At 41.0% G+C, this 20,281-nt stretch overlaps 1 protein-coding gene across 3 annotated transcripts in view; it reads right to left on the minus strand.

The window, feature by feature from the left end:
• Positions 1-20,281, minus strand: part of STK39 (serine/threonine kinase 39) — a 314,494-nt gene that overhangs the window by 226,475 nt on the left and 67,738 nt on the right. For all 3 annotated transcript variants that reach the window (XM_057551799.1, XM_057551798.1, XM_057551800.1), the window contains exons 2-3: positions 19,473-19,585; positions 4,708-4,816 (exon numbers count right to left, since the gene is read on the minus strand). In XM_057551799.1, the coding sequence (XP_057407782.1) occupies positions 4,708-4,816; positions 19,473-19,585 (222 nt within the window). The remainder of the gene's footprint in view (positions 1-4,707; positions 4,817-19,472; positions 19,586-20,281) is intronic.

Below are 20,281 nucleotides of genomic sequence, written 5' to 3' on the forward strand. Positions count from 1 at the left end.
CTAGAGAAGAGAAAGCCCACATGCCACAAGTAGAGAGAAGCCACAACGAAGACCCCGCATGCCCCAACGAAGATCCCGTGTGCTGCAGCTAAGACCTGACGCAGCCACAAATAAATTAAATAAATAAATAAATAAATAAATAAATAAATAAATAATTTTTTAAAAAATCCTTAAAAAAATAAAAAGCTAAACGAGAACAACAAAATATAGTTTTCATTTGTTTATTTAACACAAATATTCCCAAGGCATACAAACAATTGCATGGTAGCCCGTGACCAGAAAAACACTAAATCCAAGTTTGCAAGCACACATCCAGCTGAACTTAATGAGAGGGATTCTGGGTCAGGAAGCAGAAGACTATTCACGGCCACTTCACAGTTAGTCCCTTTTCCGTAGACATGCAACTGGTTACAGATTAAAAGAGGGTTCGGGATGTCTAAACTGAAAAAGAAAGGAACAAGATGCCTGGAGAAAAGACAGCAGGGAACTGCTGAGAGAAAGAAGCACAGTTTTTCCTTAACCTCAGGTAGAAGGAAAGAAAAAATGTCTGTTGCCTTTAGACCCCTGCTTATAACCAGAAGATTCCTTTCTGTGACTCTAGGCAATCTTCAATTACATTTACTTGAGGGGTGATGTACAGAGTTTAATAATAAAGAAATAAATACACAGTATTTTGTTACTATAAACAGATTAGTGTCCTTGGCACTGTGAATTCATGGTTCGACACATGTTAATTAATATTCCAAACTTCCTGGTCACCTTAAGAGCCATAATTACCTGGGGGTTCAACACTTCTAAAGAGTTACCAAACAGCCTATCTCAGGACATGAATTTGGCTCCAGGCTCTCCCTGATTTAACTAAGAGGACTGAGTTTCCCATCAGATATTACTACACCAGGATAGCCACCTGCCACTCAGTAAGAGATTTGATGTAATAAAATAATGTAGAAGAAAACAAATGCATATCTTTCCCCTCAGGGAGAAACAAAACATCTCTTTATTCATTGACTCTTGGATTTGGGGATCATTTAGAAAACGATACTTCCAAAAACATTTTAATTTTTTCTTTTAAGGATGTACCATATCAGGCACGCATGCATTTCTGGCCTGCTGAAAGCAAAATGAGCCACAGGCTACATCTGCCCACATTCCCCTTACCTGTGGAAACCTGTTCCTCTTACCTAGGGCCAGGGGAGACTAAATTGGATTCTTTTAAAAAGACAATGAGGGCTTCCCTGGTGGCGCAGTGGTTGAGAATCTGCCTGCCAATGCAGGGGACACGGGTTCGAGCCCTGGTCTGGGAAGATCCCACATGCCGCGGAGCAGCTAGGCCCGTGAGCCACAATTACTGAGCCTGCGCATCTGGAGCCTGTGCTCCGCAACAAGAGAGGCCGCGATAGTGAGAGGCCCGCGCACCGCGATGAAGAGTGGCCCCCAGTTGCCACAACTAGAGGAAGCCCTCGCACAGAAACGAAGACCCAACACAGCCATAAATAAATAAATTAATTAATTAATTAATTAATTTAAAAAAAAGAAAAGAAAAAGAAACTTCTAATTAAAAAAAAAAAAAAAGACAATGATATACAGATGGCCAACAGACACATGAAAGAATGCTCAGCATCATTAATCATTAGAGAAATGCAAATCAAAACTACAATGAGGTATCATCTCACACCGGTCAGAATGGCCATCATCAAAAAATCTACAAACAATAAATGCTGGAGAGGATGTGGAGAAAAGGGAACACTCTTGCACTGTTGGTGGGAATGTAAATTGATACAGCCACTATGGAGAACAGTATGGAGGTGCCTTAAAAAACTAAAAATAGAACTACCATACGACCCAGCAATCCCACTACTGGGCATATACCCTGAGAAAACCATAATTCAAAAAGAGTCATGTACCAAAATGTTCATTGCAGCACTATTTACAATAGCCAGGACATGGAAGCAACCTAAGTGTCCATCAACAGATGAATGGATAAAGAAGATGTGGCACATATATACAATGGAATACTACTCAGCCGTAAAAAGAAATGAAATGGAGGTATTTGTAATGAGGTGGATGGAGTTAGAGTCTGTCATACAGAGTGAAGTAAGTCAGAAAGAGAAAAACAAATACAGTATGCTAACACATATATATGGAATCTAAGGGGAAAAAAAAAAAGTCATGAAGAACCTAGTGGCAAGATGGGAATAAAGACACAGACCTACTAAAGAATGGACTTGAGGATACGGGGAGGGGGAGGGGTGAGATGTGACAGGGTGAGAGAGTGTCATGGACATATATACACTACCAAATGTAAAATAGATAGCTAGTGGGAAGCAGCCGCATAGCACAGGGAGATCAGCTCGGTGCTTTGTGACCGCCTGGGGGGGTGGGATGGGGAGGGTGGGAGGGAGGGAGATGCGGGAGGGAGGAGATATGGGAACGTGTGTATATGTGTAGCTGATTCACTGTGTTATAAAGCAGAAACTAACACACCATTGTAAAGCAATTATACTTCAATAAAGATGTTTAAAAAAATAAATTAAAAAAAAAAAAAAGACAATGAAATTTTCTATCCAGTCCTTAGGAAAGGGCAGAGGGGATATTCTCAAGCTTATAAAAGGTTAATTGGGATAAAAATAAAGAGAGGAATTAAAATCCACAGGGCCCCAGGTCACCAGAATTTCTTGTTTCCTCAGTTAGTGGACCCCCTACAAGAAGAGACCAGGTTCAGATCATCTTATCAATAAAGCACCATCCTCAGCAGAACCAAGAAGCAGCCCTGATACTCAACGTTGCAGTAGGCTCCAACGGGCTTCCTTTTTCCTTCCATTTTTCTTTTCCTTTTTAATTAAAAGCCAGAGTCAGCAGTCAAGGAAACAATAACTAATAGGATTGACAAGACTGGGAACAGAACCGGACTAAGCTCTCCCAGGCTCCCTACCGAGACCTACACAAGCAGACCCAAGGCAACTACAATGCCTTCGTCATCTCATTGCAGGGCCTCTGCTGGATCCAAGACAGTTTCTGTAAAAAAAAAAAATTTAAAAATTGTGATGCTGCCTTGATTCAGCCTTAGCTGAACTGGGTCTGCAGATAAAAATGGGCTCCACCAAATAAACTCTGCACCGTCAGTTCCGGCTTCGTCCAGGTACCACCAGATGTTCTCCTCTACTCCTAACCATACTTCACGTCTCGGTAAGATGGATATACAGGGAGGGACGCCCTGTAGAGAGAACACATGAGAGGTATGGGGATGCTGGGTATTAGGAAGGAATCCCTCGGGCCTTCTCAGCTCCAGTTTTCGGGTCTGTAAAATGAAGGTGATGATACTTGCGGTGCAGGGCAGCTTTTACGTGTACAGACCCCGGCACTCACAGGCACGGCGTGTGTGGCCTTGGGCAAGCAGCCTAACTCTCTTGAGCTCTGGTGCCCTTTCTGAAACACAGGGATCATGGCACCTGCCATGCAGTGGTGTTGTCCAGATTACAATGAAATAAAGTCAGTAAATCGCCTGGCACAGGATCCAGCCACGGAGGAAGTGCTCAAGAAAATTAACCGTTATCGTTATCCTCCCTTATCAAAGAGTGACGTTAGAAGATTAAAAGAGATAAAATACAGGAATGGGAAAGTGTCTTATAAATTTAATTGTCCATGGCTTTTTTTTTTATAATTTTAATTAATTAATTAATTAATTTATTTATTTGGCTGTGTCGGGTCTTCGTTTCTGTGTGAGGGCTTTCTCTAGTTGCAGCGAGCGGGGGCCACTCTTCATCGCGGTGCGCGGGCCTCCCACTATCGCGGCCTCTCTTGTTGCGGAGCACAGGCTCCAGACGCGCAGTCTCAGTAATTGTGGCTCACGGGCCTAGCTGCCCCGCGGCATGTGGGATCCTCCCAGACCAGGGCTCGAACCCGTGTCCCCTGCATTGGCAGGCAGACTCTCAACCACTGCACCACCAGGGAAGCCCCCCCATGGCTTTTTTAACTTCAGTGATCTGAGGCTAGAGAGGCAAAGTTCCTTCACCTTCCCACATGCTTTCTTCATGAAATCCACAATCTAAAACTACACTGTCCAGTACCATAGGCCACCGGCCACCTGAGGTTATTTAAATGTAAGCTAATTAAAATTGAATAGAAATTCAGTCCCTGGGTAACACTAGCCACATGTCAAATGTTTAAGAGCCACTAGTAGAAACTGGATAGCACAGCCGCAGAACATTTCCATCACCACGGATCTTTAGTAAACTGCACTGAAATAACTCATTATATTACAATGTGTTAAAGACTTGAATAATATTAAGAATGAAGGCTTTAAAGAGGAAGGATTGGTTAACTTTTCTGAAGAGAGTAAGGGGTGGCTACAGAGAGGATGGGGCCTTTCAGGACTTGAGCACGTGGAGAAGGATAGACAGACATCTGGGGCTAAGGAGCAGCACAGAGACATCAGAGGGCAGAAGGCATTTGGGGAGTCTCACCCACACCTAGAAGGCTGGGGTAAAAGAGGACACAGATATTCTACAAGTTAAGCTGAATTATGAAAGGCTTTGAATATCAATGTGAAGAAATCCGGACTTTACTCTCCAGGCAAATAATAAACCAAGAAAACTTTTAAATACGGGAATAAGGGGATCAAATCTAAAGTCTTATTCAATATGCTGACTCGCACAAGAGGAAAAAAAGAAAACAAGCAAACAAACAAACATGACAAAATCCACTTACCTCCACTTAGTAATTTCATGACCAGCCAAAGTTCATCTTTTACCACAAAAGAGGTGTAATAGGTCACTACGTTGGGATGGCTGCACTGACTCATGGCTTGAATTTCTTTCTATAAAAAGAGCAAAACACGACATGTACCATGGGGTGAAAATCGGGAAGCAAGACACAAGTGAACCACAGTTGAATATCTGGGTAACTTTCCTACTTAAAGCACACCTGGGCGAGGGGCTGCCTAAACCATTACTTCACAGAAACCACAAGAGAACTAACTCTCTCACCCTCGTTATCAACTTGCTAGAATTAGGAAGGCCTCTACAGGAGACCCCAGAGCCCTGAGGACCAGCCACAGGACAGAGGAACTTCAGATCGGCACACAGCCCCATAACCCCCCCCAGCCGCCATATGTGATAAGTGCCTCCTACCTGAACCCAAAGCCTCGACAGAGAGATAAAAGATTGGTGAGCTATTAGGAGACCTGGGTCCTGGTGCCAACCTGAACCCTGGTGCTCCTCACTCATCCAAAAAGGGGCAACAAAACTGCTTGTTTCTCAGGACTGCTGTGATGGTACATGAAAAACTACCTATAAAGATGCTAGAGTATCATTTCCCAAACTATCTTCCATGGTAGATATTCCATCAAGGAAAAGAGCAAGGTGGGGGTGGGAGGGGCAGCTGGTAAAACGAAATAAGCTTGGGCAACATCAGATACTACATCTCAGTTTACAGGCGTCACGTCACAGGGTATGCTAGTACTGTCAAAGGCTCTGAGAAGTCCTGCAGTAGATAAACTGTCATAGTTGAATCCACAGGAACAATGCAGGAAAATAATGCTTTGTGGGTCACAGTTTAGAAAAGAGTTTCATCAGAAGACATAACAACAAAGCTTTGAAACCAAACAAATGGGCAACTTCAATAAGCCACAGTTTTCTGCAATACTCAAGTTCATGTTGGCTTTGGTTTGCTGTTTTAAGTTACCGCCAGATGACTCCTATAAAATGTCAGTCGAATGCTAACCCTCAATCAAAGGTACCAGACCAGTGTAACTCACTTTCAAGGTGCTGACCAAAAGCCACAAGAATAACCTAAGTCATCACAGAAACCTCACTTACGTTATTATGTATTTATGATGAAATAAAAGTGTATCTGTGCATCCTGTAAATATTTTCAATAATGAGTGTCTACTCTGCATTAACTTAAAAGTTGCCAACCAGAATATTCCAATTTGAGCTGCTATCTTTATATATCCAGTACTACTTTCATCCTCAAATTACTAAGATGACCCTACATGTCAATTAACTTGGCCTAAATACCATGACATATAACACATATACGCATCTTAATACACGCATTTATTTAGGTGCTTTTTATCATGGATAAACTTGTAAGAAAGTCACTAATTTTTCTATTTTCCTTTCATTATATGACAACACTTCCCCTTCATCATTTTCCTCATCCACTTAACTGATCACAGGTTTTCTAAATCTAACACTTTTCAATTCAGCACCTCCTGTCCTTTGAAGAAGATCTGAAACCTGAGGTCCAGTTTCCATCTGTTTCTGGTGTTAGGTTTTGATAGCGTAAGACAATTCTGAAGGAGAATCGGAACACTGACCAGCATTCCTATTTCAAGTGGCTAGCATCTGCTCGTTGTGGGGATGGTGCAATTTGAAGGCCTGCAGCTCTATGTAGGGTCCAGTTTAAACAGATGCCCCCGTTATTCACAGAAATGAGAATACTGTTTCTTCAAAGTACGTGTGCTCTGCATTTTCACCATTTTATATCCGATGTAAATGAACGCCTTTCTAGCTTTCTAACACCAAACTTTTAAATCATTAAAGCATACAATCAACAACCGGTGCTCATATGAAAGGAAATTCTTTTGCATGGAAGCAAAGTCGGGTCAGAGTCTGGAAAACCACATTTTTTTTTTTAGACTTTTGCATTTAGATGGCCAGTATCACTTCCTACCCAGAGGATCAGATTCTCTGAGATGATAGCAGTGAGCTACTGTGTGTGTGTGTGTGTGTGTGTGTGTGTGTGTGTGTGTGTGTGTGAGAGAGAGAGAGAGAGAGAGAGAGAGAGAGAGAGAGAGAGAAACTCTTTTAATTAACCTATGTTTTAGAAAGCCTATGGATGTAACTTATCAAATTCTATTCCTTCAAATTTCAGGGCCTTAGAGGTACCAGCTGGATATTGAAAAGTCCTGAGGATTTAAAAAAAAAAAAAAAAAAAAAGAAGAGACACAGATACTGCCACTACTAATAAACCCCCATGAGCAGTATAAGGGCAGATCAAAGAAGAGGTGGGTCCTGAGAAGAGAGGTGGGACTTGTATCAGTCTGACCACTCATAATCTCACTGCCCTCTTCACCGCTTGGCCAGGGGTCCATATCCCCCACTCCTACACCACCTATTTTACTACACAGCCTTTCCATGCAGTAGAGCCTCTAATGTGTAAAGACACGATGAAACTCGCCTTAGTGAAAAACACTGGTCACTCTGCCTTGGGATATGACCTGTGCTATCACTGAACCCCCATATTAAGTAATAGTTCCACAAATGGGGTAGAAATACACTTTTAAAAAGGAAGAAATAGGTGTTATACCGGCCTATCCAACCCTTAAATTAATTTATATATAAACCTTTTGTTTAGTTGCCTTTTAGAGAGATACAAAATTTTTATACAGTTTCCCCTTGAACAACATAGGGGGCGCCGACCCTTTGTTCATCAAAAATCCTCCCTAGGTATCCAAGGTTTCATTCCTCCGTGTCCTCGGATTCAACCAACCAGTCATGTAGTACTATAGTATTCACTATTGAAGAAAACGAGTATAAGGGGACCTCCACAGTTCAAACCTGCATTGTTCAGGGGTCAACTGTATTTATAATTTTGCTATGGTCTGCACATTTGTGTCCCTACAAAATTCCTAAGCTGATGGTATTAGGAAGTGGGGCCTTTGGGAGGTGATTAGGTCATGAGAGTGGAGCCTTCATGAATGAGATTAGTGCCCTTATAAAAGAGACCTCAGAGAGCCAGCTCAGCCCTTCCACCACGTGAGGAAGCAGAGAGAAGTCTGCAGCCTGGAAGAGGACCCCCATCCAGCCAGGCTGGCATCCTGACCTCAGACTTCCAGACTCCAGAACTGTGAGAAATAAGTTTTTTTGTTTATAAGCCACCTGGTCTATGGTATTTTGTTCTAGCAGCCCAGACACACCAAGACAATTTTATATATTTTTTATAATTTGAAAAATATAATATTACTTAAATCAAATATTCTTTCCACAGAACTACTCTCCCCATTTTCTTTCAACAGTGATGATGGTTGCTATATGAATCCTTTCTTGGTAACAGTCTATCAACTAAATTATCCAAGCTTTTCCCAGTGCCTTAACTTTACCCACATGGGTAGGCAAAGCCATTTACCCCCAAACATACTCATCCCTTCCATCCCTAAAAGTAACCAAAGTATTGCCCAAAGATGAATAAATGGATGAAAAAAAGTCCTTTTTATCCAATTCTTCCTACAGAATGACTGGGTTCCAACACTCTATTCCCTTAATTAGGGCACAATCCACGGAAGATGTGTGACTTAGAGCAGCGCTTCTCAAACCTGAATGTGCACACAGATCACCTGTGGACCTTGTGAAAATGCAGATTCTGATCCAGTAGGTCTGGGGTGGGGCCTGAGATTCTGCATTTCTAAGTGGCTTCTAACTGATGCGGATGCTTCGGGCCCAGAAACCAGACTTTGAGTGACAAAGTGGCAGAAGGCAGGCAGACAGGCCCTCGGGTGGAGGGGATGTGAAAGGAAGGAGCACAGACGACTGGCTGCGACCCAGGCCCTGGGGTTGGAAGGGTAGGAGAGCGGGCCCGGCGGCGAGGCCTGGCTGAGTGAGACCTCGTGAAAGGGGTCGGAGGCAAAGCTGGAGATCAGGGAGATCACGGGATTACAGTGGTTTGAATTTCACAACTACAGGAAAGGGTAAAAAATTCGAAGCGAGAGAAAAACATGAGGTCAAAGTTGGAAGAACTCACGGAACTCTGAAACCCAGGCAACACATTTGCCAAAACTATGGTCAAGGAATGTAACACAGTGGCTCCCTTGGAAGTCTCGTGAAATCAGACTCAGACGTGTCATCAAGTGCCAAACCAAGCTACGGCATGGTATTTAAGCTTCCCTGTGGCTTGAAGAGCTGGATCTGCTCTTGCAGCTTCACCTGAAACGCGGTACAAGTGAAATTTCACATGAGTGGGAAAACCAACCTCAAATGGGGCAGCGAGTAAAAACCCTTTCCATCTGCTAACCCCAAAGTGGCAGCTACAGCAGCGTCTCTGCTGGGAGCGACGTGGGCTAAAGGCAGATCAAAGAGGGACACCCACACACTGCTGCTGGCCCAGCCCGGATGAATTCGCCGAAACAGGACATGACACATCCCTCTTATATGGGACAAACTAGGTTTGGCTGCACAAAAGAACATAAAGCGTCCCACCCTGAAAACGTGATGCGTTGGGGAGGAAAAAAACTACCCCCCAAAACTGGAAAGTTTTAAATTTAAAAAAAACTGTGTTTAAATATTTATGAGCAATTTTCTAATATTGCTGTATGGCCTTTGTCTAACCATTTCCCCCTCCCCCCAAATTTTTTTCTCCTGTTACTATTACTGAGAATAAGCAGGAACCATGATTAACAGGGATGTGAGCCAGCGGGAGCCACTTCGGAAGGGCTGCACTCTAAGACACAGCTGGCTTGGTAGCTTGGCTTTGCCACTGACCGCAGCTTGATTACTTGCGTGGGTCATCCAGCATCTTTCAGCCTCAGAATCCTTTTCTGTAATACAAGCTTAATAATGCCATCTACACGGGACTGTTGTGAAGTAAGTCAGAAAGAGAAAAACAAATACAGTATACTAACACATATATATATGGAATCTAAGGAAAAAAAAAAAAAAAGGCCATGAAGAACCTAGTGGCAAGACGGGAATAAAGACACAGACCTACTAGAGAATGGACTTGAGGATATGGGGAGGGGGAGGGGTAAGATGTGACAGGGTGAGAGAGTGGCACGGACATATATACACTACCAAATGTAAAATAGATAGCTAGTGGGAAGCAGCCGCATAGCACAGGGAGATCAGCTCGGTGCTTTGTGACCGCCTGGGGGGGTGGGATGGGGAGGGTGGGAGGGAGGGAGATGCGGGAGGGAGGAGATATGGGAACGTGTGTATATGTGTAGCTGATTCACTTTGTTATAAAGGAGAAACTAAAACACCATTGTAAAAAAAAAAAAAAAAGGACTGTTGTGAAATAAGTAAAATGAGATCTATATAACTCCTTGCAGAAGGCCTAGCACATGACAGGAAGGTTGAAAGTCAGTCCCTCGATGTCTCAGTTCCTTCTTTGTATGTGAGTATCCCCAAGCTGATCACTAATCCCATGTGTCCCACGTTCCCGACTAAAGTCTCAGAGGCACAGAGACAGCCCTTAGCAGCAGCACTCACCCTTCCCCACAGAAACGTCACATATGAACATGCTCTGTGCCCTGCTGGCTCAAGGAGTGTCCTGTAACACGTGTCCAGGTCATTGGGCCATGAGTTTTTCGCTTCATTCGTAACTCTGCAACATCCTCACCTGTGTTTTCCCTTAGTATCTCGTCCTGTGTTTAATTTATACCATCTTATCATACTTCATGTATCCTAGTATGCTGTCTCAAACGCTTTTGAAATTAAGAAGTCTAAACAGATACTTATGCAAAGCTTTCAGAACAAAGAGAAACAAAAAAGAGCTTGGAGACATAAGAATTAGGAAAAAGTTAAAGTCTAGTTGCTGTTGTCCTGGAGACGATGCGATTCACAAAGCGCTAAAAGGAAAGAGATTTAAATGGATCCTGAATTCAAAGTATTAAACTATGCTTAACCATATTAGCATATTTTAATACCTCAGCTAAATCTTAAATAAATTCTTCTTTATCTGATATTGGTGGCAAAATATCCTACTCAGCCTTGGTTGAGAAGTCAACCCACCCAAGTTCCAACATCGTGTGCAGTTAAATCTGAGGAGGTGCTATTTCTAACTTTATTCTAAAGTACTTGTTCTCAACCTTGGCTGCACAGTGGAATCGCCTCGGGAGCTTTAAAAAATACCAATGCCTGGATCTCAGCCCCAGAGACACTGATGTAAAATTGGTTTACGACACAGCCTGGGAATGAAAATTTTCAAAAGCTCCCAGGTGGATTCTACTGTGTAGCGAAGGTTGAGAAGCGCTGCTTTCCAGCTAAGCACTGAGATGCATTAATTCTTTCAATGAAATGCTGAGAGAAACAGCTACCTCCCAAGCACATTTCCACACTGCAACTTAATCTAAAAAGGAAAAATAAATATATGACCCACAAATACTATCAAATAAAACATATATTTCCAAATGCAAGAGATAACCAAATACATCTTTAAAATGTATGCAGCACCGTCCAAGCATCTAAAGAATTCCTTACGTGATATGAGGGTAACCGTGTTAATTGAAAACACTTTTCAGAAAGTCGTCGTCAGGCTTGCACTTCCATAATATCAGCATCATTATGAAGGGTAACCTCATCAATATTCATAAGTAAACCAATACTGTAAGTAGCTGAATTATTTTTTAAAAAAAGAAAAAAAACCCCCATAAACTTCAATGATTTCAAATGTCAGCCAAGAAATGGAAGGGAAAGATTGACAAAGCTCTCCTAAGAGCACTGTATTTTTTGGACTGTCATTTTCAATCATGAAAAATGTCATTGTGACGTTTTTTTAATTATAAAAAAGTAAATGCCACATATGCAGCAAACTCCTGCCTCTTTTAAAACAAGAGTACCAATAGGAAAAAACCTACTCAAGGAAGAGTTAAGTCAAATATTCTGACCTGTACTATTTATGAATAAATCAACCAATGTCCCTCACCAGTTAGTTTTATAATTATTTTCATATGATTTGGTTATCTGTCTATCCAAGTACAGTCCAGTTGAAGACAGGATTAGAAATGGGGAAAGTCTAGATGTTTTGAAGACAGGGAAACACTTCTAAGAAATTAGGAAAAGGGAAACAAATTTTGTGATAGCCTTAATCAGTGTTTGTGGAGAAGTATTTAAAACTAGAGAGAGCAGTTGTAAAAGATAAAGTATCAGGGGAGTTGGAGGTAGGTCTGGAAAATCCCTGGAAATCAGCAGAGAAATCACAATGGGTAAACATCTACTTCCGACAGAACAGAATGCCCATCCCAGGGCCTATCTGCTTGGTTATGAATGATGGGCATTCTGCAAAAACTGGTCCCAAAAACACTAAAGAATTTTGTTTGGAAATGAAAAAGTCGCCGCAATAGTTATTTCTCACCAAGAGAAAATAACTCTTTCCAAGGAGAGGAAAGAAAGCAAAGAGTAAAGGAGTGATGTGGAAAGTTCAATGGGGAAGAACCATTTTCTTTCAGAGTTGGCTGAAAAAGTTCTTCAGCAAACAGTAACAAGGATGCCTTATAGGTTCTGAAAGCTCTTAAGCTGGCTATCAGGAATCTGAATCAGACTCAGCTATCAACAACTGCTATTTGATCATTTAACTGTCCACGACTGGGTGTACCGGGAAAAGTAAAGTCAAAGACTTCGTTAAAAACAGAAACACGAAGAATCTTTCTTGTCAGCCAATTTATGCTGCTGGAAACCTCCAGGCCAGTTTTCAGCGCTGCTGCTATTTTTGGCTTCATCACCAAAGGATGAGAATGCCAGGTGAAACGTGTCTTTCTTTTTTGCGGCCTCCCGTGTCCCACGCCTGGGTATGATCTGCAGCCTGGGGTTCTGCCAGGGAACAGAGGCAGAAACCCCGCTGAACACTCTCCAGCCTTCTCCCTGTTTCTGAGTCCTTCTTTTTCAGAGTCAGCTTAATTAATTGTGGAAGTATAACCAAACCAAAATAAGAAAGACAATAACATAGGAAAGAACAGAACCATCTGTCTCAACCCAAGCAATAACATTTTCCAGAAGTTTATGAGGATGGCAAAAGTGAAGTATAAAAAAAAAAAAAAAAAAAAGATGTAACTGAAGTTGTATTCAATCTGGGAATGTTTTCCCCATTTTCTCCTACTCTGAAAATGAGTATGTACTGGGTCTCTCTGTTACCAAGCACATGTAAGTCCAGAAACCTGAGTGGCCTTGAAATGTTAATTTCTGCTTACATTTTGAAAAAAAAAAAAAAGAGATGTTAAACATTTTAGCAAGCCATTTCTAACAAATGTATAAGAATACTTAAAAGTAAATTCAATTAGGATATTTAATTATTATCTGGATCTGCTATGACATAACTTTTAAATTTAACGTTCCAAAAAGAAAATTATTTTTCTCCAGCCAAATCATACATATTCCTAAGCTAATGTAACGTTAGAGCTGTAAAAATAAGTAACTTTTGCATATGTGATATTCTCTAATTTCTTAAAAATGGTACATCCTCAAATTATCCAAAAGTTTCTCATTTCTAATTCTGCCCTCAATTGGACTATACTTGGGTAAGCACAAACACCAAATCATATGAAAATAATTACAAAGCCAAGTGGCAAGGGACAAATGACAGTATAAAATGTAATATATGAGACTGAAATGCTCAAAATAGTACTACACTCAGTGAAGTAGGCTTATATTTTAATGCTATACCCTTGGTACAAAAGATTCTACAAGAAATAGCCAAATGCAATTTGTTACCACATATGACAAGGGATGTGCTGGGATATGAATAATTAATTTACTAATTAGAAAATTCTTTAGTTCAAAAAGAATGGAAAGTACTTTCACTGACACAATAGAGAAAACACATACATTATAGCTTCCAGCTTTTTAAGCTGATGTCCTCAAACTGGTATAAATTTTTTTCTACAATAAACAAGATTTGCAAAAGTATTAACACAATTACAGAGATTAGGTTAAAATGCACCAGAAGAAATTTTTTTCTTCATTTTTTAAAATCTCAATTAAAAGGGAAAAAAAGCCTTCTGACTAGAGGAACTGCTTACAGGTCCCCAAATACTATAATTTAATTTTAAAAGGAAGAGAGAAGCCTGTGTCAGATAATGGGAGATAACTATTCTCTCAAATGACCATTAGGCAAAGTCAATATCTAGAGCTTTATTCTCCACAATAACCTACAAATCATAGCTAATTCATTCCTCTAAAGAAATGGAAGGAAAGTATGGAAGGAGTGAGGGGGGAAAAGGTAAAGGGTCAGGGGGAGAGAAAGGGGAGTACAGAGGGAACTGCAGATCAAGAGAAAAGCAAAATAATTAATAAAATAGGGACTTCCCTAGTGGCGCAGTGGTTAAGAATCCGCCTGCCAATGCAGGCGACACGGGTTCGAGCCCTGGTCTGGGAAGATCCCACGTGTTGCGAAGCAACTAAGCCCATGTGCCACAACTACTGAGCCTGTGCTCTAGAGTCCATGCGCCACAACTACTGATCCTGCACTCTAGAGCCTGCAAGCTACAACTACTGAGCCCAAGTGCCACAACTACTTACTGAAGCCCACGTGCCTAGAGCCTGTGCTCCACAACAAGAAAAGCCACTGCAATCAGAAGCCCACGCCGGGGTGGGGGGGGCGGAGAAAGAAAGAAATTTATTAAAAAATAAATATATAAATAAAATAGCACTATAGCAGAAAGCAAAATGAGAGCAGGGCTTCGTTCTGAGCAATGTAAGCACGATTTACTTACAAATACTGTCAGTGAGAGCAAAGTATCTTTATAAGATGATACAGGAAGAGAAGGGCAAATGCTAGAGTTTTTCTATTTCAAGACTGAGAAATTTTTTCATTATGTACATAGGAGAAACAGATGGCACTCTGTGTACCCAAATCTATGAATTTATGGTGAATTTTTATCGTTACACCACAATACTGGAGTGACTTGACACTATCCCGAATTATAAAGCATAATTTGCTAGTAATTAGTGTTTCTATTTAAATGATTTTAAAAGGGGATTTCATTAGAGGAATTCATTTTTAAATACACAGAATCACAGAACTTTTGGTGGTGAAAATAAATTTTTGCCTTCGAGTATACTTCCTTATTGAACAAATGAGGAGACTGTGGACCAGAAGTGAAAGTGATTCATCCCAAGTCCAGGACCCAAGTGGAGAACGCAGGCCCTCTGACCCAGGAAGCAATCTTCCCTCTACCACAAATTTCAGCATTCATCACTGGTGCATAGTTGTTTTTTGAGACGGTTTTGCTCACATTTGTCACTCATCACAAACTAAAATATTTTAATGATCGTTACATATTATTGCATAATATAATCACTTAACTAGACATTTTACCCCCCCCTTTTTTTTTTTAAAGAAATAAGCACTTTGTCCAACCCCAGGGCCATGATTTTTCCTACACCTAAAGCACTCCTGCCCCTAAGAATTAAACTGTAAGATTTGATGGCACTGATGTATATGAAAGAATGAGAAAACGGTACTGAGTTTTCTGTGACTCAGTACCAAGGACAGACTAAAAACATGAGAATTCTAGTCTAGAGAAAAAAAATTGAGAAGGATATGATTAAAATCTAAAAATCATAAAGTCAAGTAAGATGATGACCCAAAATGTTCAACAATCCCTGGGTAGAACTAAAGGACAGTGTGCCCTGAAGGCTGAAAAAAGTGGGATTTAGGATAAATAAAAGGAAGGACTGTGTCACATTTATGGAATTCACTGTCACCTGGTAATAGAGACTGAAAAAGATAGATGACTTCAGAAAAGTCATCTATCCGTGTAATAAATTCTCCACCCACGTAATAAATGTTAACGGAAGCCAAGTGTGCCCTCGAGTAGCATCCCTAACCTTTGAGGTTGACCACAAACCAGAGAACCAAGCTCTTTCAAGAAACCTCAAGGCCATCTTCAAGAAGAACATACTAGTCTGCATGACGGTGGGTCAGACCCACTTAGCAAGCCTTAAGTTCCTACTGGAAAGCAAGAACTTCCTCAATGGAGTACACATTAGAGAATCTATCAATCTGCCAACCCATTTCTAGACAAATAGAGGGGAAATGTGCAGAAAGATATTCCTAGCTCAAACATCTCACCAGCCCAATACTAAAACGAAGAGACTCACTGGCCAGTCCCTGGGATCCACAACAAAAAGGACCCCTCTTTGTTTTCCCACCATCTAGCTCAGTGCCTACCATCTAGCAGGGTTTTAATAACTATGGAGTGAACAAATTCTGCTCTAAAACTATATCTCCCAGAGGGTGTTAAGCTAATTATAATTAGTCATTTTTAACACTGTGGGATTAACCAAATATGGGGTTAACAACAAACATGGGATTAACAACTCTCAGAAATTATCAAAGTATCTAGGTTGGGATGGTTAAGAATATAGAACAGACCAGTAAAACCCCTTGGCTCCTGGAAAATTAACCACCAAGATCATCAAACCTAGCGAGATTAGGATGTATAGGCCAAAGTCAAAAACACATATGAAAATTCAAAAGAATGCATAGAAAAATAATTAGTTTAGATTGAGTAGGTTAAATGCTACTCATGTGATGCCAAGGAAAACATTTATTCTAGGCTGTTCTAATCTAATTGTTAAAATGAAATGAATTTTTAGTGAGCGTATACCTTTGTCCTCTCATGTATATACCCAAAACTCATCCTTTTTATGGGCTTAAGTACAATGGAGAAACTCAAGTATTTACCAAATAAATTAGTATCTCTGATGATATGACAGTACTTATTTCAACAGCATAAATTTTATTTAAATTACCAATTATTTAGCACCAGTGATCTCACTGAACATTTCTTTTCCTCCCTTCATTCTCAGAGAAGGTGACACTGTAATGATTACTTTGCTTCAGAAATCATGATACTTCAATAAAAAAATAAATTTAAAAAAAAAAAAAAAAAGGAAAGAAATCATGACCACTCGAATCTTCTTCAGCCAAACCTCGAACAAACTCTATGACCATGGGAAAATCGGACAGCCTCCATCACATAAAGAAGCAGAGTCCAGGGCCAGTTGTCCAAAACTGTTCTCTACCATCATACCCAACCTCCTTGGTTAAATCCCAGCTTACTATGGGAGTCAGGGCAGGGGGGTAGGGACAGGGCAGAGAGTAGGGGTGGGAGGTGAGAGTTTTAACAGGGGAGGCAGCTGTTCCTGTAGCCAGCAAACAGTTGATAACTGTGACTTCTATAACATAACACTCCCACAAGATAAGGATTCCAGCGGCCATTGTTTCTTATAAGGACAATGGTTTCCAGTCAACACAGGGCACAGTTTGTGAAATGATGCAAAGCACTGACCTGTATATAATACACACACACACAGAATTAAAGGATTATTAGGATACCGCATGTCCAAACACTGCCAAAATGTGAACCCACAGAGATAATAAAAGCGCGAGCACCAGCAGGATGAGAAATCGAAAAGGATTACAGCAACTTTGCGCCACACAATCATGTGCCGATAGCTGGGCTACAAAAGCCTGCCAACTTTAGGCAGCCTATACTGTAAATTCCATTTCTTTTTGTTTGCAAAGGACCTGGGAGTTTTGTGTCCTAAAGAACCATAGCCATTCTCCCCATCCCTAGAAATGGCAAGACGTCGAAAGGTCAAAGGTTCAAAATTAAGGAAAGATCAGAGCAGCAAATCAATACATCTTTTAAAATGAAAAAACAGATAATTATGCACATACACTATACTCCATTAACACAACATGGGCATTGCTGGGACGGGGGTGCAGGGGGGGAAGAACGAAAGAAATAAATTAACTGCTAATAAGCAAACTTGTAAATCTTAAGACCTCAGATTAATGGAGTCAAGCACAAAGCCATAAAAGCACCAGTCCTCACACTGACAGCTCTGGCTAAATTACGAGTAACTCCAAATGACACTGCTATGGTTCCTGGTGCCGGGGTAATAGAGAAAATGGCCCGGAATGACAGTCTCCCTCATGCCTCCACTAGGACCCTTACATAGCTATCACCACTGGCAGCCGACTGCTGATGAGACGTCAGCAAGGGGAAAACACGGAAGCTTTGGGCAACCGACGGCTTGGTAGGAACCAGAGACCACAGCACCAGCCCAGAAGGCTGGTTTCAGAGCTGTCAGCTACAAGTACACACAAGCCTTACACATATGCTGTATAAATATTCTGCTGGTGGTAAAAAGATGGCTGTGAGACCTCCAACAGAACACCACGATCAAATACAACTGTGATGGGCAAAGTTGTCACGGGCAAGAGTGCTATTTCCAAATAGGGCGTTAAGTATAAATGTATACTCCAAGGTTTTTTAAAAATTAATGTGTACTTTGTATAGCCACAGAACTTGAGGACTCCTAATGGGATCTTAGAGATCTTGGGATTCAACTCTTTTTAAAGCGTGCAGAGCTGTCAAGTAACTTGACTAAAATCAAAAGACAAGTTAGTGGCGAAAGCAGGACACAGCTCTCTCCACAGTTTGTTTAAAGCTTTTTCCACTCCGGAAAGTGATCTTGAAAACTGGTCCGATGACAAAGGCACAATTTTATTGGTCACCGTGATAGCAAGCAACAGAAGTATGCAGTAGTAATTTCAGTAAGAGCAAAGCACAGCTGAAATTTTGAAGAGAGTAAAAGCCTTAAAGGTATGCAAAAAAAAAAAGAGATTTTTTTTTTGAAATTAACATTAAGTTGTGGAAGCCCTTCCTTTAATCTGAGTTTTAGCCGGCAATCTGTTGCTTCCAATCCAGTGAAAACTATGCCTTGTGTAGTCTAATTTGAAATGTAAGACCAAACAGATCTGGAAAAGTAGAGCTTTATCCTTGTACTTAATTTATACTATAGTGTACTGTAATTATGCCTGAAGTAAAAGCTATATTCTGAGTAAAGACAAAAAGCTCTTGTTAATGACATTCCATTCCCCCAGTGTAGGCTATAACAAAAGGCTTCTTCATTTGGAGCCAACTGTCATTACACTTTGTAGCGTGTATGGAGCTATTGGACTAATATTTGTCCTGGGATTAGTGTTGGGATAACCAATCAGTTAACTCCTCCACTGCAGTATTTTATTATCCTCAAATAAATGACCAAAAGGAAAAAAAGAAAATTGGCAGGTGGAACGACAACTATATTTATGAGATTAAACTCTCAAACCCTTCACAGTTTGCTGGGCAACTAATAACCATTTGCCAAGCTCTTCATTTAATAATGAGTCAGCTAAGCCAAAAGCAAATGTTTCTTCAACCAACCAATGGTACTACAGTCATATCCACACCGACAAGCTCCAATTATTTATGTAATGTACTTTATTTAGAAGTACAAATTGCCCTGTACAAAAAATAAACTCCTCTCATTAGCCAATAAGAACGCAAGCTACCCTGCAGTATTTTGAATAACTGAAACTTATAGGAGATTTTGTAATTTATGAAAGCCAAAATGACCAGCAAATTGTTTAGGGAGTAATTCCTATTTGCGTCAGGATTCAAGACTGAGGACCAGAAGCTCACCATCTAACTCTGCACTCAGTATCACATGACCTTAGGTCATCTGAGTCTGTTCCCTCATTTCATAAAACAGAGTGTCAACACTGAGACCCTCCCCACCTGGGGATTATGAGGACTGAGCAAAATTCTGTTTGTCAAAGCAAAGTAAGCTGTATATTACACAACACAATCACAGGAGAAAACACCAAGTTGCCTCTGCTCTCTGCTCTCCTGCTTCTCCGGCCCATCTCTATGTATCCATGAGTTAAGAAAAGCAACGAGCAGTATACCCCTCATTTTTACTTACTAATAGTTCATCCATGCTGGTCTGGCATTTTTCCAAGTTGATCCGCTTTATTGCTACACGTTCTTGCCTGGGTTTACATAGAGCAGCCTGAACCACAGCTGTAGCGCCACTGCCTGAAACGAAATAAAAACAACATCAGCTATCAAGTGGCACGCTGTCTGGTTACTATTTGTGACCCTCTTCACAAATTAATATCTATTTTTTTAAGTTTCTACTCAAAGTATTCAAAACATTATCATTTGACATCTTTTTTAAAGAGTTTCTTAAGTCCGAAAATAATTCTATGAAGGAGAAAAAGGAAAAACTGCACTTTTCTAGAGAATACAAGGACAGTATCTGCACTTCAGAGGCTTAACAATCCAGGAAGGTGACCCACATCAAAAGAGCCCACTGCAATACAGGGTGTTCACTGCTGCCCAGAACAAAGGCTGAGAAAGTGATGGGTCTAATGTCACAAGAATAAGAGAGGGCTTCCCTGGTGGCACAGTGGTTAAGAATCCGTCTGCCAATGCAGGGGACATGGGTTCGAGCCCTGGTCCGGGAAGATCCCACATGCCACGGAGCAACTAAGCCCGTGAGCCACAACTACTGAGCCTGCGCTCTGGAACCCTCAAGCCACAACTAGTGAAGCCCGCGCACCTAGAGCCCGTGCTCCGCAACAGAAGCCACTGCAATGAGAAGCCCGCTCACCGCAACTAGAGCAAGCCCGAGCACAGCAACAAAGACTCAATGCTGCCAAAAATAAATAAATAAATAAATGATTAAAAAAAAAAAAAAAGAATACGAGACATAAGCATCTAAGCACACTC

The sequence above is a fragment of the Balaenoptera acutorostrata genome, chromosome 8 (assembly GCF_949987535.1).
Source record: "Balaenoptera acutorostrata chromosome 8, mBalAcu1.1, whole genome shotgun sequence".
Lineage (NCBI taxonomy): Eukaryota > Metazoa > Chordata > Mammalia > Artiodactyla > Balaenopteridae > Balaenoptera > Balaenoptera acutorostrata.